The sequence below is a fragment of the Annulohypoxylon truncatum genome (genome assembly GCF_022578515.1).
Source record: "Annulohypoxylon truncatum strain CBS 140777 unplaced genomic scaffold F4807scaffold_27, whole genome shotgun sequence".
In the NCBI taxonomy this organism is placed as follows: domain Eukaryota; kingdom Fungi; phylum Ascomycota; class Sordariomycetes; order Xylariales; family Hypoxylaceae; genus Annulohypoxylon; species Annulohypoxylon truncatum.
Window position 1 is genome coordinate 487,272 of NW_025953813.1, and position 14,354 is coordinate 501,625.

A 14,354-nucleotide genomic window follows, 5' to 3' on the forward strand; every position below is an offset into this window, starting at 1 on the left:
AGGTAAGTTTAGATAGGCGAATAAGACGGTGGCGCGAAACGCCACATGCTTGTAACTCATCGAACGCAAGGGGCATATGTAACATAGACGCTATGTAATTATCCATTCACTGGATGCTACAAGTCAAAGTCATGAAATTGGGTACGCGTCGATTCTAAGGAACTCCTGGATTATGACATGTAAACGGTAGGTAATTTCCTTACAAAACATAGTGATTGCAACTGAAGCGATGCTTCTAAATTCTCTGATGAACGTCTCTTGGTAGGTCATTAATTGGGGGACTTTCGCCGTCCCATCCAAGAATTGATGTAGATTAGTCAGCATACCCCTGAAATGTCAGGGGCTACGAAAAGGGGGTAAATATGTGGACTCGGATAACTTCACCACTCAAGGACCTCACTGACATTCGGTCCGGATTTAATTGACGCATTTGACTGAGGTTCTCAAGTGTTCATTATTTCAAGTCCTAGACTCATTCAATATGCTCCCTAAGCAGGTGCTTTATACCTAAGTACATAGGATACGCTATAACTACTAGGTAATTAGTTCTTAACGTACAACCAACCATGCCGCAGCCCGTATCTTTATCATACTACTATCCTCTCTCAAAACTCTTTGTTACTATACTAAGTCGTTTGAGGAGCCGTATAGCATGTCTCATCACCAGAGATGGTATAAGGCGGATATCCGCAGCAAACTCCCGCCTCTTTCGCGCACGGGTATGGGTCAAGACAACCGTTCTGGGCAGAACACGAATAACCAGGACAGCCCCAAATAGTGGTTCCGCAACATGTGGTCTCCTTACTTGAGGTATCCGTGTAGCAGACGTTCGGGATTTGACAGTCGTCGTCGCTTTTGCATGATTGGCCGGGAGGTACCCTTATTTTATTGTTTAAGCTACTCGTAGGTGTGGTTGTAGGAGATGTCGTAGTCTGGTATGTTGTGCTTGTAGTACTTGTCGGAGTCCACGTAAGCGCAACACTCTGCGGGATTCCAGTACTACTAGATAGCGACAATGGCAGCGATGACAATAATTTCGATGACGGTGACGTCGGCGATACAATTGATGGAGAAAAAGATGATCGTGATTTCTGGCTCTGATAGCTGGTAAGTAATTAGGCCTCCCAAAGGACCTAGGTCACCCTTCAAGCCTTACCTGCTCCGGGGCAGACGAAGAATCTTTGCCCGACTTTGAAAGCTGGGTCGCAAGGACGCCTGCTACTATAGCAACAAGCACTAGCGTCAATATCGAGAGGATCAGGACAGTCTTCCAGTATTCATTATTTATTTTCTTGATAGAAGTCCAAGTGTGGTTATCCAAGATCTGTTTGGAATGACCTTCGACTTTGCTGCCGACGGCCGACGCCTTCGCCGACGTAGCTGACATCGGACTGTAACGGGCTCTGAGAGCTTATAGGATAGGAGACATAGGAAATGGTTACGACGACAGGAGGTATTTGATCGGGAGGATCTCGAGGCAACATTTTTCCGGGTCTATAAATCGTATCGTCGCTTCGTTGTACTTCATTAGTATACAGACCTTATATGCTTCGGATATAGAGTAGTTGGGGGCTGTCAAACTAATGTGAATGAAGCTGACCTTAAATGACTGACGGGGAAAACGTTTGAAAATGCTGACATTGGGGCCGTCAGCTTCAATGCAGCCATAAGGCTATTGCACCAGACTCTAACAACACATTCATTCCTTGATGCGGTCCCTGTTCATATCGGCTCCGAAAATTGCGCGGCGACGGTGTACGACCTTCGTATCTCTGTCACGTCCTAGTTTGCCTGCTGTAAATTAACTAGCACCTTTCCGTAAGCGGAGGTTGTATTCATTCACTATCTAGGGGCACATACATACAAGGAGGTCATATACAGTCGAGGCTGAGGCAATGTTCGTCGACTAATCCTAATTACGGATCACCTTTTTATGCTGCTGTGCCCGTAGGACGTCAGGAACTACCCACTATGCGAGGTATGTAGAGTTAGATATCGTCGGAATAGGTAGTACCTAGGTAGATAGGCGGTGATGCGGTGACCATGATTATCGTGCCGCAGAACATGGGTTCATACAAATATAGGGACAACCTCTATGTCCTGATACGTGCTCATGTCCGCTTTCTGCCCCCAAGGATGGATGTGATAGGTTTGGTCGCGGCTTCGGCGCAACTGATCGGCTACTGCTATTCGGTCACTAAGGCTCTGCTTGGAGTATTCAAAAGTATAAATGAAGGGCCATCCGCATACAACGATCAGAAAGCTAATATTCGACTACTGCTAATAATCGTCAGTCGGTTATCGGAACACCCTGTAGAGTCTGACGAAGATAGAGACATCATCCTCTCGCTCATCATCGACATATCAAATATCGCTTCCCGCACGCGACAGCTCTTAGAGGAAGAGAGTTCTTTTTTAAAGAAGATTTGGAACTGGTCTGGAAATCGGCCTGAGATAGCGGCAGCCTTTAACGCGCTCTCGGCAAAGCGAGAACTTCTCCAGCTTATCGTCGCACATAACAATACCGCAATTCTCTCGAACATTACTCGGCATTTCCGCACAGGCAACGCTAGGCAGCCGTCAAGTTGCAACGATAAGTCGATGGGTTGCATCGCTAGCCGACCCACCATGGTAAGGACAATGCCTTAAAGGGGAGGGCATGCTTAGACACGGCTCCTAATAATATCTACTGTTAGGACTCCGAAATCAACGCCAACAGCGCCAAAGTTTACAATCATAGCACCATAGAAATCGCTGCCCTCAGCGACGAAGTCGCCGCTCTCGGCATCCAAAAGATAGTCGGGACTATTCGTCGTAAGGTAAACGCGGCCGGGGCGACAGTTCAGGACTGGAGCAGAATTGGCATGGGGAGAACTATCAACGAACGATCTAGAAAAGACAAAATGGTAAGAAAAGAGGCAAGCTCGCTCTAAACACAACAGCCTAACAGCCTAGCACTCGCAGTCTACTTACATCTCACAGGGGTCTGCGAATGTCCTATCACATATTACGGAATCGTATACTGATAGGACGGACGTATCCGAGCTCCCATCATCGCGCGGCATTTCTTACAGCCTCCCAGAGCTAGAATCGCCAAGGATGACACGCACGAAGGTCAACGGGGCCTTCCCGTCGAGAGCTAAGCTGCCGGGATCTAACTTGGTGTTCGCAGGTTATGATTCGCCTTGAACACCCAGTAAGAGAACAGAGATCGACCAATCACTAGAGACACTTGATAGATAGAGCCATGGGAATCTCGGTAAGGCTTTCTAGGTATTTAGCTACGTACTTACAGCGCCTAGAAGACGGTGAGACCTTGAGTCTGCCCGTACTGTCATAAGCAGGGTCGGCCCCTTTTATGGAAAGGAATCTGTTTCGCATAGAGTATCATATATTGGCTGCTTATTATCATTTCCTTTCTTTGCTTCACAATTAAATAGCTCGTCAGTATTCAATAGTTTAGATTTCATAAATGTAGTATTTCGTCGCCATAGACCCTTGCAGCCTTGTTCGAAATTTTGGTGTTGGTGGGGTGGTACAATGGGAGTCCAATAGAAAGGGGTCAAGCCAGCTGCCCATAGGACACTTACCAGAATAGGTTTCGAGACTGCATGTATCTAGCCGAACAGCTTACGAATTGTCCCCAATCGTAACAAAGCCCCATTAAGAATCTTCAGCTACCGAGATTCACGTACGGCTCGGCAGACCCTGGCGGCGAGGGTGCTTACTTGAGGGTTGATTTACTACTGGTGGCTAGACGATCGACTAGAAAACGACCTGACAATAAGTGCGCACTATGTAACTATACCTATGTAACTGTTAGATTAACTACGAGAAAAATTAGACTACTGTATAAGCCCGAATAGTTCTAGATATCGAGTACCTGCTCGTAATACTAGGCCTGCGGCACGGCAGCCTCTGCTGACTCATCGTGGCAATGCGCAGACCCGACCGCCTTTTCACTTTCATGCTGACCAACGGCTATTTCTTACATAACAATGTAAGGGATAGATCATAACTCGCAAGGAAATATACGTCAAGCAAGTGTTCGCTTTAAAGACGGTGTAGAGCGTTGTGGTGGGATTGCAGTAGCGCGTATGGGCGCGAACCGTCCATCCAATGTAACCATCGAGGATTTTATCTAGAGCATCCGTAGGTACCTAGCTCACCCGTCTATCCGCTCGCTAGGATTTATTAGGCGTGATAGCTAGGTACCTACCTTAACCCCAGATTAATTTTTGAGTCCTTGCTGCTAGGCACGACTAGTGTATCTATTTTAGACCTTGCAGAACAGTACGGTAGTTCACGATACATTCTCGCTTACTTACGCAGGAATGTAACAATGTATGTTCGGCACTTTGAATGACGGTATTAAAATATTTCTATTGACATTTTGTCGTAATTCAATCCAGGGATCGTATTCTTTCATGTTCATATGGCCAATCACCTACGCAGGTGTCGTCAACACCGGGTATAGGCCAAGCCTCGATCTTGACAAGTCAACCAAGGGCTCACTGGTCGAGAATAGGCTTGTGGTCTATATCCCGGGCTTTTTTTTTCTCATCGGTTTAGGATCCTGTAGATCCGCAATTCCAGCCAAGTCGGGCATTTTGGCTAGGAACCCCAAATTTCCGAGGGTTCAAGTCGAACTTGGCGGAAGATTCACTTATTCTCCCTGGAGCATGTCCTTCAACCGAATTCATCGAATTTCATCGCATATAAAGAGGCTTGTTGTAAAGTGACTTGGAAGATTCGGTTATGGCACCGAATACGCCTTTGTCTAATCGTAGCCTACGAATTTGGATGTGTCAAACGTGGCACCGCGGCTCTCTAGCAGAAAGAGTCCAAAGAGAGCATATGTATGCGAAGAAACACTCCCTTTTATATAGACTTGATAACTTTAATTGTCTCCTTAAGCAAAATTATACGGAATTCACGTAGCAAGAGATGGGAAATTAAATAACAAAGAGACAGCCAACCTTAGCTTACAGTGTATCACAGTAATATTAACGCTATCTCGCACATGACCCATTCAATCTGACGCTAATTTGGCTGGCTGAAGGTATCCCGGCATTACTGCGTCCAATCAGAGCTCGCCTACACCGACGGCCGGATGAAGACGGACGATCATTGCAAGATCAACCATACCCTGGTCTGTAAGGCTGAAAATTCCTGGCTAACTTTTACGACTTCAGACTAAATGATTACCTGATCTCCGCTGACACTCTTTATGAAGTCATAGCGGAACGGCTAAGGCCATGGTACTGGGAGTCGGCTCTCGCAGGGGACTGCTGCGCCGCATAAGCCACCAATCGACGGTGGACGATTCGGCTTCCTTCAAACTCAGCCTTCTGGAGTGCTAGAGCAAACGAAGGAGACGAAGATGCTATTTATATCAACGCAAATTGTATAAGTTTTGGCCATGGGACGAATAATAACTTCTGTAACTTGGGCATTTGCTGAGCCGAAGTCAAATAATGTCACCCTGCTAATGGTATGTCGGGTTTAATTCGTGAAGCGTAACTTCACTATACGAACTATCAACCTGGTATAAAGTAATCGAATAACAATACGGAATAGACGAGGGCGGAAAAGCATAATATCTAATTTCCGGACAAGCCTAACAGCCTGACAATACACGTATAGCGATATACGCATCGCGACATCATCAGGCCTAGGCTTCTGGCATTGTGTCTGATCGGTAATCAGTACGATGTATCTCCCCCGAGGACTGCTTAATTTCGCCATGGGTCTCATCCTGAGCATATTGACCGATAGCGTCTCTGGTCAAAACGGGTGGCCGGCACCGGAGACGATGAAAGGAACCGTCCCAAACAACCCGACCGCGCAGACGTTGGACCCGACTTTGATTCGACGCGCGTCTGATAAGAAGCTATTCTTGTATACCACGGGCAAGAACGGCAGCGTCTGGACGGCAGGTTCCTTATACGGTCCTTGGAAGCACGAAGGAAGCGCGGAACTCCGCGAATACGGCGGCGCTCCTTCGATCCATCAGATCGACGACACGTACTACCTCTATATCAACAACCACGAATTCGACTACTCTACCGTCGGCGTCACGGATCCCGAGATCCACCAGTGGAGTCACAACTCTAGCATCCTCGCAGCTTCGTCCAAGACGCTCGAGATAGGGAGCTGGACGCAGCACGGCCGCCTCGACATCGACTGGGCGAAGAGATACAACATCCTCGACGCGGCGCTCCTCACCATCGACGACGGCGGGAAGCGTCAAAATCTCCTCTCCTTCGGCTCGTACCAGCAAGGCATATTCCAGCTCCCGCTCGCGGATCCGCCTACCAAGATCGCCGACGGCGCGAACGGGGATATCCAGCAGCTAGCCAACAACCAGACCAAAGCCTTCGCGACCGGTCCCACCGAGGCTAGCTACATCTTCAAATGGGAGGACTGGTATTACCTGTTTTTCTCGTCGGGCCGATGCTGCAAGCAGCCCAACGGCAGCTGGGTCGACAGGGGCGACGTGTACAAGGTCATGGTGTGCCGTTCCAAGCAGCCTCGTACCGGTTACGTCGACGATAAGGGTGTCGACTGCGCGAAGGACAGCGGCGGCAAGGAAATCCTCGGCACTCACGACAATATATGGGCTCCCGGTGGGCAGGGCGTTCTTGCTGACGACGAAGCCGGGGGTCCGATCATCTACTACCATTACGGTAAGTGCTCTCCGCAAGAATGCCGTGACGAAGTACCAGTACAGGGACTAACTGACGCGAATAGTGCCGTACGATGTCAAAACGAAGACTCCCGCTAACGAGTTCCGGTTTGGTTGGAATAAGCTCGACTTCAGCTCTGGATGGCCTAAAGTGATTTGACAGCACGGCATGCTGTTCGAACGACTAGGACGCGAAGTGGGGATTTAAGCAGGTAATATCCTTTACATATATAGGTGTCTATGTACATATATTTAATACGTTGCATAATATAAAACCAACAGTACATGCCTAAAAACGGCGTATCAATACGAGCCGTCGCCATCTGCCAGAATAGGCAATCCGGCCACGTAGACGTTGTGTTTATGTACAATCCCACACCGAAATCCCAAGAAACGTCCTGGAAACGGAGAGAGGTGTCTAGCGTCCTTGAGCTTCTTCAAGGCCGCCTTCACCTGGTTCTCGTCGGCTTCGTCCCTAACGAAGCACGAGTCCATGAACATAGCCACCAGGGCGATGTGCATGTAACGCATCGCAATCCCCGGAAGCAACGTCACGTAGGTTGAAGAATCGTAAGTTTCTATATGTTCAAACCCCCCAGTAACATCTCCGGCCGATTCCAAGCAAGCGCGCCCCGAATAGTTTTACCGAGAATCATAAGATTGTCGAAGCAGAAATCTCTGATGTAGCTTGCATCGCCTGCTATGCGCCGCATGCGTTTTGTTGTATCGCAAATGGGAGACGTGGGGGTATACTGCCTCGAGCGCCTTGGTTTTCTCGCGACTTTCGGCGTCACATCCGAAGAACGGGAGGCTCAATGCGAAATCCTCGAGTTTCTTGTCCAATTATATGATGTTTTCGTGTACCATCCATCTGTACAAGCTTCGATATCACTGACGGGACCACGTCAACTACTTCGCGACGTATTTCCGAAGCGAACCCTCTCGAGGAAATACGTCATGCCAGCGTTTGGGATCCAATCGCGGGCTCATCTCTCTTGCTCAGAATGATTTCGTTGTCGAGCCGAACTTTAGGATGTCTGATATCCACATGATTCGGATGAATAAAGTACATGCCTCCCCGAGGATCGCAAGTGGTCGATTGTAGCCTGTAGATATACCTGTTAGCTACAAGCAGGTTGTATGCGAGGGAACATGCAAATACTCCATTGTTATACTCCAGAAAACCCTACGTTTTACTTCGCGATCAATAGACACGCATGCGCTTGAGTCGTTGTCGGCGGGGGCCGCGCCCTCGGCGTCTTACCGGTTAAACCGGAGATCTCTAGCGACCGAAGCAGCACAGCCAACATGGAACGACCTCTCGCGGAGAACCCGTCGTGATGGAACATGGTCAACGGCATAACGATGTAAGTCTGGACATCTTCCGGAGGAGTACCTCGAGCATGTCCAATGCCCCCTTATATAACGCCTTCGAGAGATCGACAGCGTCCTGCTCCGTAGCCGCCACCTCCGAACTCTCAAAAGGCTTGTAAAAGAGACATTGAGAGGGTGAATACGGAAAGGAGAAGAACAGATATCCTCCGAGGAGTTTACGACTATTCCCACCGCCGCCGTCAGCACTGCCGTGGAAGTATACAATGATATGAAGCTTCCATCTCCTTTCGACCTCACCAAGCCCGCTGAAGGGGATAAGTTGCGGATATTGTTATACGTTGTCAGCAGTCGGCGCGTTCGCCGCTAAGCTCGCACGACTTTCTGTACTAATCCCTATTATCGACGTCGCTGGTCGGTCCTGCGACTTGGGGGACCTCTTGGTTGATCAGATCATCGAGTATCGGAAAGGAGAGGATGAACTCGAAGCAATATACTTACCAAGGAAGGTTAGGTACGAGATTCCTTCGTCCTTGACGCGATTAGTGAGAACGTATCGCTCGAAGCAACACTTTGACTCGTCGATACGAGTGGAGGCACTATCAGCACTATGCTTCCTCTTAAGCTAGAGATGGAGAACATCTGAAATGTCCAGATAGCGTGACCGCGATCAACAGCGTGGTTGGCAGTGTCTTCTCGATGCGCAAGGACTTAGGGTATGTGTGGTCGGTGTGTCTAGGCCGACTTCTAGAAAACAGAAGATTAAAGCCGCACCCGTACGAGGTTATCCCGGGCGGGCTGGAAGGCGTCTTGAGAGGTGTAAGGAATCTAAGTGACGGAAAAGTTAGCGCGGCGAAATATGTCAACAAAGTCAGGGATACAAGTGACATCGCGATAGGGTTATTGGTCGTTGACGTGAAGGATACAGGGGATTCGGTCGGAACGTATACTCCAGGCTGCTCGTAAGTTGATGGACTTTCATATACCCTAAAGGCATGTATATTGATATGCTTTAGATCAACGTATATGATCGATCATATCTGCGCAAATCTAATTACATGGCCTTAGGTAGGTAAGTAGCTAGTGTAAAGCTTCGACGATTCACTATACGTAGTAGCTCTATCTTTCATCGTCGCTAATAGCCTCTTCCTCAATAGGGTCCCAAATCAACTCGCAGTCCGCATCCTGATCTTCCTGATCAGCATCTGATCTTGCCAGAGTGTTGTCAACGACTTGTAGGAAAATAGTTCTCAGATGTTCGACGTCGGCCAACAATCTGGTGCCGACAAGGCGGTCGGTTCTAGGATCATCACGATATGATTCGGTTGTTGTGATGAGTGCGCGGATCATCTCTAAGATAGGCACCAGGGCCTCGAGGTTCTCGGCCAGGTTACGGAGGCGAGAGATTGCCTTAAAAGGTGGTGTATGAGTTAGCATACCATACATTACGTATCTAGGAACTTGGGTAGCTGGGAAGAATTACAATGAGTCTCTTTACAATGATCTGGCAATTCCGAATTCTCATACTAGCATCGGCCTGGGATTGAGGTAGAGATTTATCTCGCACCCAACCGAAGACGGGCGTCCTCAACAGCTGAACGAGGCTGTCTGCCATGATTGTTTGGGTAGTTGTGGACCGTGAGCAAGCAGAGAACGATAATGGTGAAATTCGTTTGAAGTGGTGTGGAGATTTAGATTGTTTCAACTCAGGTTGAAGGAGTAAAAGCGGGAGAGAAAAGATTTCTAGGTAATTTTGAAAATTTTAAAAAGTGGAAAGCGACGACGAGATAGGGAATATGAATCGACGACTATCTCGACCAGAACAGTCGACGACTATAGAAGGCTCCTGGAGAGTTGCTTGAGAAGGATACATTGTCTAATGACCCCAAATAGAAGTAACTATATGTTAAGTTGAGGTATGTCAAGATAATTTGACGTCGCTATACTCTATTACTGTCGTTCGGTCGTTGCTCAATTGTTGCTCGCCGTCGTCGTTTTCTTCACTGTGTAACTAGTGTTATCTGCCTTTGAATAACATAGGCAGTGAAGTGATTGTTACTTAAAGACCTCTTTGCTTCTTTATGTTCACTTTGATGTTCATAAATTGCGACCAGGGGAAAATAGATAGAAGAGTAGACTGGAGACTAGATGAGCTTCTCAAGACCAGGTATATTGGCGTAAAGTCCAAAGCAAGGGCCACTATATCAAATACTTCACCGCAGCAGGAAATACATTGAAATTACGTGAAGACTGGGCGTTCAAACTTAGTAGAAGCTATGTGATATAATCCATTGGAGTTATCAATGAGGATGTTAGCTGATGATGATTCTTCCTATGGTATTATTGTCCGCCGTCGCATACCCAATATCTTGATATCAAGTAGCTTCATACCTAGGTATTCAACGCTACTAATGAGACCAGAAGGAAGTCGGGTGCTTACTTAGGTAGGCTCTTTAAAAGCCTGTATAGATACTTAAATAGACTATGAGTTATCTTGATACCATAGAAACGGCATATAGGCGAACTGGGAAGTTTCAAAAGGGTTGCCCTGATGGATGCTAGGACTCTCAAAAATGCGAGATGGTGGCCCCTGATCTATCTCTTAACTGGCAAGCTACGGGTTAGGATATGAAATATAGCTTCAGACAACCTGGTGGACTGGACCTAGAGTGTAGAGCTTGAAAGAATATAATCTTACATATATTCTAATATTTTATCTTGTATGAACGGTGTCCGAACGGAGCATTTGTGGGTGTTTAGGTGTATCTGGTCTCTCAATCCCTGGCCGTAGACAGCTGCCAATGAAAGAGATAAAGAATTAAGCACATAATTAATGTACTGTTAAGAAAGTATTGATCAACTCCAGATACATCTTCTAATTATTGTATACGGGCAGTTGTTTGATATCTACAAAACAGATCCTACAATACAATATATGGATATTCAAAAATAGATGTCTTATGTCATATCCTGGTCGTGGATGAACATAATAATAAACAACAAATAATTAACAATAACAAGAACAAGTAATTGTAACAATAAATCTTTATAAAGCAAAATGAATTATCTTTCTTTTATTATTTTAATATTAAAAAACTTTATTTTATCCCTTTTAATTAACTATTTATCCTTTTTTCTTTATTATAGTTAATAAATTTTTTTTTTTTTAAAACAAGGAAAAAAAGCCTTATAATATACCCCCCCCGAAAAATACCGGCTTTTAATGGTTTAAATTAATATTAGTTTATTATATATTAACTTAGATATTTTCTTTTATATTTTATTTATAATTTAACCCATATTATTATCTTATAATTAATATATAAGTTATATATAATATTATTTAATTATAATATTATTTATATATTATTTAAAATTAAATAAATTATTATATTAAATATATTATTTATAAAATTATATATTAATATATTAATTATATCATTTATAATAATATTTATAATTAAATATATTATATTATATATAATAATATTTAAATTAATTATATTATTTATAAAGGTATAAACTATTATCTTAATTAAAATTATAATCTTATATATTATAACATTAAAAATTAAAATCTTCTTTTATATTATTTTTTATTTTAATATAACTATAATATTATATATTATATTATTAAGAATTAAAGTTTTTTTTTATATTATTTTCCATCCTATTTTATTATTTATAATTTCTTCTTTTATTATTTTATAAATATATTAAAATAATTATTTTAAAATTTTTATTATTAAATATTTTCCTACTTTTTTTTATTTTTTTTAAATATAATTTTATTTTTTTTTTCTTAAAAGTTATAAAAAAATAATAAACTTAAGTTATAATCCGTTTATATATATTTATAAATAATGATATTTAATTAATTTAATATTATTTTTATATTTTATAAAAATATTTTTATAACTAATATAAAAAATTTATTAAAAATTAATTTCCATCCTTTAAAATAAAAGATTTTATATAATTATAAAATTATATTTTAATAATTAAATAAAGCTACATACGCAAGATATTTTAAAATTTATAATATAAAAAAATACTTAAAAATATAATTTATTACCTTTTTATATATAAATTTTAATAAGTTTTTTATTAATTTTAAATAAAATAACAAACATATTTAACTAAACAATATTAAAGATATTAATAAATTACCTTAATATATTAAGTATACCATTTTATTTAATATAAAGATAATGGAATTATAAAAATAATTATTTTATAAATTATCCGTATAAAAAATTATAAAAATTAAATAAAAAATATATTTATTATATAAAAATAAAGGTTTAAGTTTTTTATTAAATAAAAAAAGAATTTATAAAACTATAAAAAATTATTTTTTAAAATAAAAAAAATATATAAATTTAATAATAAATAATAATTAATATATAAAAATAAGTTATTAAATTAAAAAAAAATTATAAAAATAAAAAAAAAAAAATATTTATAAAAAAGATTATATTTTTTGTAAGTATTTAAAATTAAATTATTCCTATAAATAATTTTTCCTTTTATTAATATGTATTTTAGTGTTGTTATAGTTATATTTTAAGGTTATAATTTCCATTAAAAAAAGATTAATTAATTGTAATAAAAATTTCCCACTTTTAAAAAAAATAATAAAAATTATTATAATTTTAATTTAATTTAATTTATAATTTTTTTTTTATTCTTATTTATATTTTTATTAAATTTTATTAATAATTTAAGAATATTTTAATAAAATAACTCCTTATCTTCTTAAGTTAATTTATTATAAATTATTTATTTAATTAAATATTATTTTTATTTATTCTTTATTTATTTTTAAAGAATTTATTTTATAATATAAATATTTTTATTATTAACTTTTAAAGGTTTAAATGTCAGTTATAATTAATTATATAAATTTTATTTTATTATTTTTAAATGTTATAATAATATAATTAAATATTATTTTAATTATTTAAGTAATTTTAATTTATACCTATAAAATAATATCTTTTTCTTAATTTTAAAAGGCTTAATTTTTTTAAACAATAATTTTATTTAATTATTTAAATAATATCTTTATTATTTTAATTTAGTTAATTTTATATATGTATATATCTTTAAATCCTTAAAAAATAAATGTTATTTATTATATTATACCTTTATTTTAATTTTTATAAGTTTAATAGTGTTAAAAATATTTTATTTATATGCCATTTTAATGGATATAAAATCTATTATATCTTTTTAAAAGGTTAAAAAATATTTAAGTTTAATATTATAAAGGGTTTAAAATAATATTTATTTTATATTTTTATAAACTAATATATTTACAATTATTATTATATATAATAAAAAATTTAATTAATTATTTTAATTTCATTTACTTTTAAAATAAATATGTAATTTTATTTTAATAATTTTTATTATTAATTTAACTTATTTATTAACTTAAGAATAATATATTAATATTATTTTTACATTTATTTTTATTATTTTATATAATATATTTTATATTATGGATAAAAATTTAAAGTTTATATTATTAATTAATATATTTAATAATAACTAGTTTAAATAGATGTATTTAAAAATTATATTTACCCATTTTTTTGTTATTTATATTATCTTTTTATATAAAGTTTTTTTAAACTTTATTAACTTTTTAATTAAAGTTAATATTATATTAAAACTTTTTTTTAATATTAATAAACCTATTATAAAATTTAAATAAAATATTTTTAATAATATTTTAAGTAATAAGATTAATAATAAGTTACTTCCTAGCTTATTATTATTTATTTTAATTCTTTAATATAATAAATAAAATTTAATATATATTTTTATTATTTTCTTTAATATTAATATAAAAATTAAATTTCTTAAAAAAACATATATTTTATTTATTTTAATATATATTTTATTATTATAAACTATTTTAAAAAATCATTAATATACTATATATGGAATATAAATCCGTTTTTAATTATTATTTATAAAATATAATAATCCTATCTTTTCATTTAAAATAAAATTATATAACTAATTCCATTTCTTATCGTTTAAAACTTAATCTTTTAATTTAATATAAACTATCCGAAACGTTTTATTATTTTTTAATATTATAATTATCGTTTAAATTAAGTTATTTAATATTTATAATTTTATAATAATAATTCTTTTAAATTTTTATAAAACCATTTTTATATTTAAATATAACATTATAATATTTTTTTATATTTTTTTTTTTATTCTTTTTATTATATTAATATTTTATTATCCTATCCTAATTTTTATTATTATCTTAATTAATTTAAATACCTTAAATTATATCTTTATTAAAAAA

At 38.2% G+C, this 14,354-nt stretch overlaps 3 protein-coding genes across 3 annotated transcripts; 2 read left to right on the forward strand and 1 right to left on the reverse strand.

The window, feature by feature from the left end:
- Positions 1-1,002: 1,002 nt before the first annotated feature.
- On the reverse strand, positions 1,003-1,458 carry F4807DRAFT_469336 (uncharacterized protein; the record flags this gene model as incomplete). The annotated part of the gene is made up of 2 exons (XM_048002699.1): positions 1,157-1,458; positions 1,003-1,104 (listed from the first exon to the last, which is right to left on the reverse strand). The coding sequence occupies exons 1-2, from the start codon at positions 1,385-1,387 to the stop codon at positions 1,003-1,005; spliced, it is 333 nt and encodes a 110-aa protein (XP_047852068.1). The 5' UTR covers positions 1,388-1,458.
- Positions 1,459-1,965: 507 nt separating this feature from the next.
- F4807DRAFT_469340 (uncharacterized protein) lies at positions 1,966-3,447 on the forward strand. The gene is made up of 3 exons (XM_048002700.1): positions 1,966-2,631; positions 2,697-2,906; positions 2,983-3,447. Exons 1-3 carry the CDS (start codon positions 2,044-2,046, stop codon positions 3,187-3,189), a joined length of 1,005 nt encoding a protein of 334 aa, XP_047852069.1. The 5' UTR covers positions 1,966-2,043; the 3' UTR covers positions 3,190-3,447.
- A 2,299-nt stretch (positions 3,448-5,746) lies between these two features.
- On the forward strand, positions 5,747-6,848 carry F4807DRAFT_462701 (glycoside hydrolase family 43 protein; the record flags this gene model as incomplete). Its single annotated transcript, XM_048001864.1, has 2 exons — positions 5,747-6,689; positions 6,754-6,848. The coding sequence occupies 2 exons, from the start codon at positions 5,747-5,749 to the stop codon at positions 6,846-6,848; spliced, it is 1,038 nt and encodes a 345-aa protein (XP_047852070.1).
- Between the last annotated feature and the right edge of the window lie 7,506 nt (positions 6,849-14,354).

What these genes read in the sequence shown, in the direction of transcription:
- F4807DRAFT_469340 (XM_048002700.1), top strand. Translation starts at nt 2,044, where the DNA reads ATGATTATCGTGCCGCAGAACATGGGTTCATACAAATATAGGGACAAC. An exon ending in TCGCTAGCCGACCCACCATG is followed by an intron (nt 2,632 to 2,696) that starts GTAAGGACAATG and finishes ATCTACTGTTAG; the next exon opens with GACTCCGAAATCAACGCCAA. An exon ending in GATCTAGAAAAGACAAAATG is followed by an intron (nt 2,907 to 2,982) that starts GTAAGAAAAGAG and finishes TACATCTCACAG; the next exon opens with GGGTCTGCGAATGTCCTATC.